Source organism: Sitodiplosis mosellana, unplaced genomic scaffold, assembly GCF_009176505.1.
Source record: "Sitodiplosis mosellana isolate CC-2019 unplaced genomic scaffold, AAFC_SMos_1.0 Smas_scaffold_6308, whole genome shotgun sequence".
Lineage (NCBI taxonomy): Eukaryota > Metazoa > Arthropoda > Insecta > Diptera > Cecidomyiidae > Sitodiplosis > Sitodiplosis mosellana.
In genome coordinates, this window is record NW_022601549.1 from 1 (window position 1) to 3,267 (window position 3,267).

At 35.2% G+C, this 3,267-nt stretch overlaps 1 protein-coding gene across 2 annotated transcripts; it reads right to left on the reverse strand.

Annotated features, from left to right (window-relative positions):
• Positions 1-209: 209 nt before the first annotated feature.
• Positions 210-2,485, reverse strand: LOC129579636 (pickpocket protein 28-like). 2 transcript variants are annotated; one of them, XM_055469806.1, is made up of 8 exons: positions 2,291-2,471; positions 2,137-2,228; positions 1,843-2,079; positions 1,765-1,787; positions 1,545-1,692; positions 947-1,422; positions 658-871; positions 210-589 (listed from the first exon to the last, which is right to left on the reverse strand). In XM_055469806.1, exons 1-8 carry the CDS (start codon positions 2,339-2,341, stop codon positions 319-321), a joined length of 1,512 nt encoding a protein of 503 aa, XP_055325781.1. In that variant the 5' UTR covers positions 2,342-2,471; the 3' UTR covers positions 210-318. The 2 variants fall into 2 exon arrangements, with proteins under 2 accessions (XP_055325781.1, XP_055325780.1); XM_055469805.1 differs by having other exon boundaries at positions 1,545-1,787; positions 2,291-2,485.
• Between the last annotated feature and the right edge of the window lie 782 nt (positions 2,486-3,267).

Sequence of the window (3,267 nt, forward strand, 5' to 3'; positions counted from 1 at the left end):
ATTTTCGATCTAATAAATACTCACGATTTTCTCTTTTGTACTTTGAATTTTAGGTAACAGTTCCTTCAAACTCAATGTTTTGATATTTAAATCACGACTGTAAACCAAAGCTTTTGAAATGATTTTTCGTTCGTTGAATTTATTATTAGTCAAAACAGTTGATTGAAAATTCCCAGAGTAAATGGTTTGGGATAAATATAACGGTTGTGTAATTATATATCCTATTTATTGGTATTTTTTCATTTGTTTACAAAAATATTCTTTCTAGCAAACTAACAGCACATACAGTAATTTTTAAAGTAAAATCCTCTTCGTATTTCACACGCTTAATGTATTATTTGACACTTCACGTACAAATTTCCGTTTGAATGGCATCACTCGGCTCAATTTCCATCGGTGAACGTTGCAAAATAGTCGCAGTGTGAAGTAGTAAAAAAACTCGATAACACTCAGGGCTGAAACACCCAAGAATAATCCAAGTAACCCACCACAAATTGCCAGAATTCGAGTGACCGTATAGGCTTCAGTTCGTTTTAGCGTCACTATGTCGTGTGATTTGAAGTAAATCATAACTTCGGTGTCTTGGGCACTATAAATGCCAGAAGATGATTTCAGAGCTTTAGAAGAAAATCAATACATCTTTTTCATTAAACCTACCGCTCTGTTCTGGTGAGTTGATTAAAAGTTTGAGTTCGATCAACCACATCATATGTAATAGAAGTGCATGATGGTAAACATTGACAGTTTTTGCGAAAAGATTTGGCATTTTCATCTTCTAAACCCTCGACCACATCTTCACCAAATAGCTTTTCTCTTGCAGTTAAATAACAGTTGGCCTTTGCACCACCACAGATCTCGGTGTGTCTTTCTCCTGCAAAAACGGATGAATGTATGCATTTTATCACAAATACGAATAACAATTCGGAATCTAAAGTAATTCACACACTTGGCATAAAGAATCTGGCACATCCACATTCTTGTTTCGTAAAATTCGCCAGGCACTCTTCTATGCAGTTATTTTGGGTGTAAAACTTGAAAAAACGTAACTGCCTATCGGAATCAAAAAAACACTGGCGACGACTTGGCTCATATGAGCGTAATCCCTCAGATGTTGTGGTATATGTGGCCTTTATCGAGAATTCTGCGATCTCTGATGGTGCCACTTGAATGACATTCCGTGACATATTGGGTACTTCGCCTGGCATGTGGAGAAATATTCGGTACGCGGATTTGATGTACGGACAAGTACCTTCCAAATCTTGATTCGAGAGATGAAAGTCAATGTTTAATGCACCACCTGGCATTGCATTGAATATTCGATTCGGGTAGTATTCCTTGTTTGTTTCATCGTAATATCCACCTTCTGGACTCCAATATGTTACATTTGGATTGTTATCGACGATCATCATTCCGGGTGCCATTCTGAAAGAGAACAAATATTTCACCTACTCTTTTTCAAAACGATCTCTTTCATAGCACAATTTTTTGCAATTAAATTTCGATGTCAAGCTTTGAGTTTATTCATTTAATGCTTTATGTCTTACTCTTCGGTGTAAATCTCATTTGAGTTCAAAGCGTTGAAAGCGAAGCAAACACCTTCAGCAGTAATAACTGTACTCAATGAAAAAACGCAGAAGTTTGCTCCTCTCCATGTACACCAAAACACCACGTCACTTAAATCTGGTGCGATTTCTTGAAACGTATCATAAATTGAATCGTCTGTAAAATTGGATCTTTTCTTGGTGGGAAAATCACAGATCATACCCACAGCCTCCATTTGTGTTAAACTAAAATATCAGATTAATTAAACATTTGATTGATTCATTATTTTCGGTGTATTACCGTTTTTCAGAAAAGGGTTTTTTCCAAAAGTCCTCCTCTTTTGTCATATTCAGGTTAGCTAGGTGAATTTTCGGTTTCACACAAATTGTGACAGTCGGGAATGGAATTGTAGAAACCATAGCATTTTTCTCAGCCATAATCATGTTCACTGAATTTTCACTCCAATTAATTAGAATACTGTGAATGGAAGAAACGCAAAAATACACGGACAAACTAAATGCAACAATCCACCAGAGTCTGAAATTCAATAAAATCATTTAAAATGAGTATTCAAATTGCAAATGACAAATTTGCCTTTCACTCCAGTGTCGTCGTCGTTCGGTGAGATAGCGGACGCCATGTATTGAGCTATTTGAGCAAAAATCCTTGAAAATCGCTCGTATCGTCTGTTAATTGAATTAAAATTATATTTATCCAATACCGCAATAGAGTAGCAACTATGACTCACTTTTAATTCGTTGAAATTTTGAACATCCCGTGTATCTCTTTGCATAGACATTCTGAAGGATAACGTATTTACAATAATTTATTTCGAAATTATTGAAATTATATGAAAAATTATAAAGTTGCAAAAATATTATATTATTTCAGGTGGAACAGTCACTCAGCAAAGCACTTCGTCGATGTTAATACTTTGAAGAACACTTATGGAATGACAACGAAAAACGTTCAATTCTGAATCAATTTTATTTTAAGCTTGAAGAAAAACACTCAGATACATTCTTGTGAATGCGCACCGCTTGACGTAATAATAAACATCCCAGCGGAAATGTAGATGGTAATTTTTGGAATTCTTGGCGCTATTTTCACGCTGATCGGATCGTTGATTGATTGCACACACGCAAGCATGCTATCTAATAGATTGGTATTTCATTACATACCATTCGCTTTTGCCGCTTTTAATGAATTTCTTAACAATTTATCGATTGTCATATGAGACTGTATATGCATCCCTTGCTAATTAATTATTTCGAAATTATCCTTACTGCCCAATATAATATGAAGCAAATTTGACTTCGGTTTTAGATGGTTCGCATAGGAATAAGGTTCACAATGGTTAGTGACTTTACTTGAATCGAATAACAACCACATATTCAAATGAACTTATAAGCTATGGGAAGAAAGAACAGACATAGTATTTACTTTTGATCTAAGTTGAAATCAAATAAATTTCCTTTTTTAAATGGTATTCAATCTTCATTTCCTGTAGAAGAGCGTGTGAGTGAAATTCATTGAAGTGTGGAATTTCAATTGTGTACTCACACTATTGAGTAAATGGGGGGGGGGGGGGGTGGTTAGAATACGAGAAAAAAAAAACAGAATTAAACTCGAATTTCCATCAGTGAGTGACCTATCGAATGGCATCAAATGTTCGATTCTTCATTTAATGCACGCTGACCTTGTTCGCAATATTGCACGGAAATT

Excerpts from the sequence above, each read along its gene's own strand:
- LOC129579636 (XM_055469805.1), bottom strand. The coding sequence starts at position 2,341 with ATGTCTATGCAAAGAGATACACGGGATGTTCAAAATTTCAACGAATTA. Across the intron at positions 2,080-2,136 it reads CGACGACACTGGAGTGAAAG|ACTCTGGTGGATTGTTGCAT; the intron begins GCAAATTTGTCA and ends ATTGAATTTCAG. Across the intron at positions 1,423-1,544 it reads AATGAGATTTACACCGAAGA|AATGGCACCCGGAATGATGA; the intron begins GTAAGACATAAA and ends GTTCTCTTTCAG.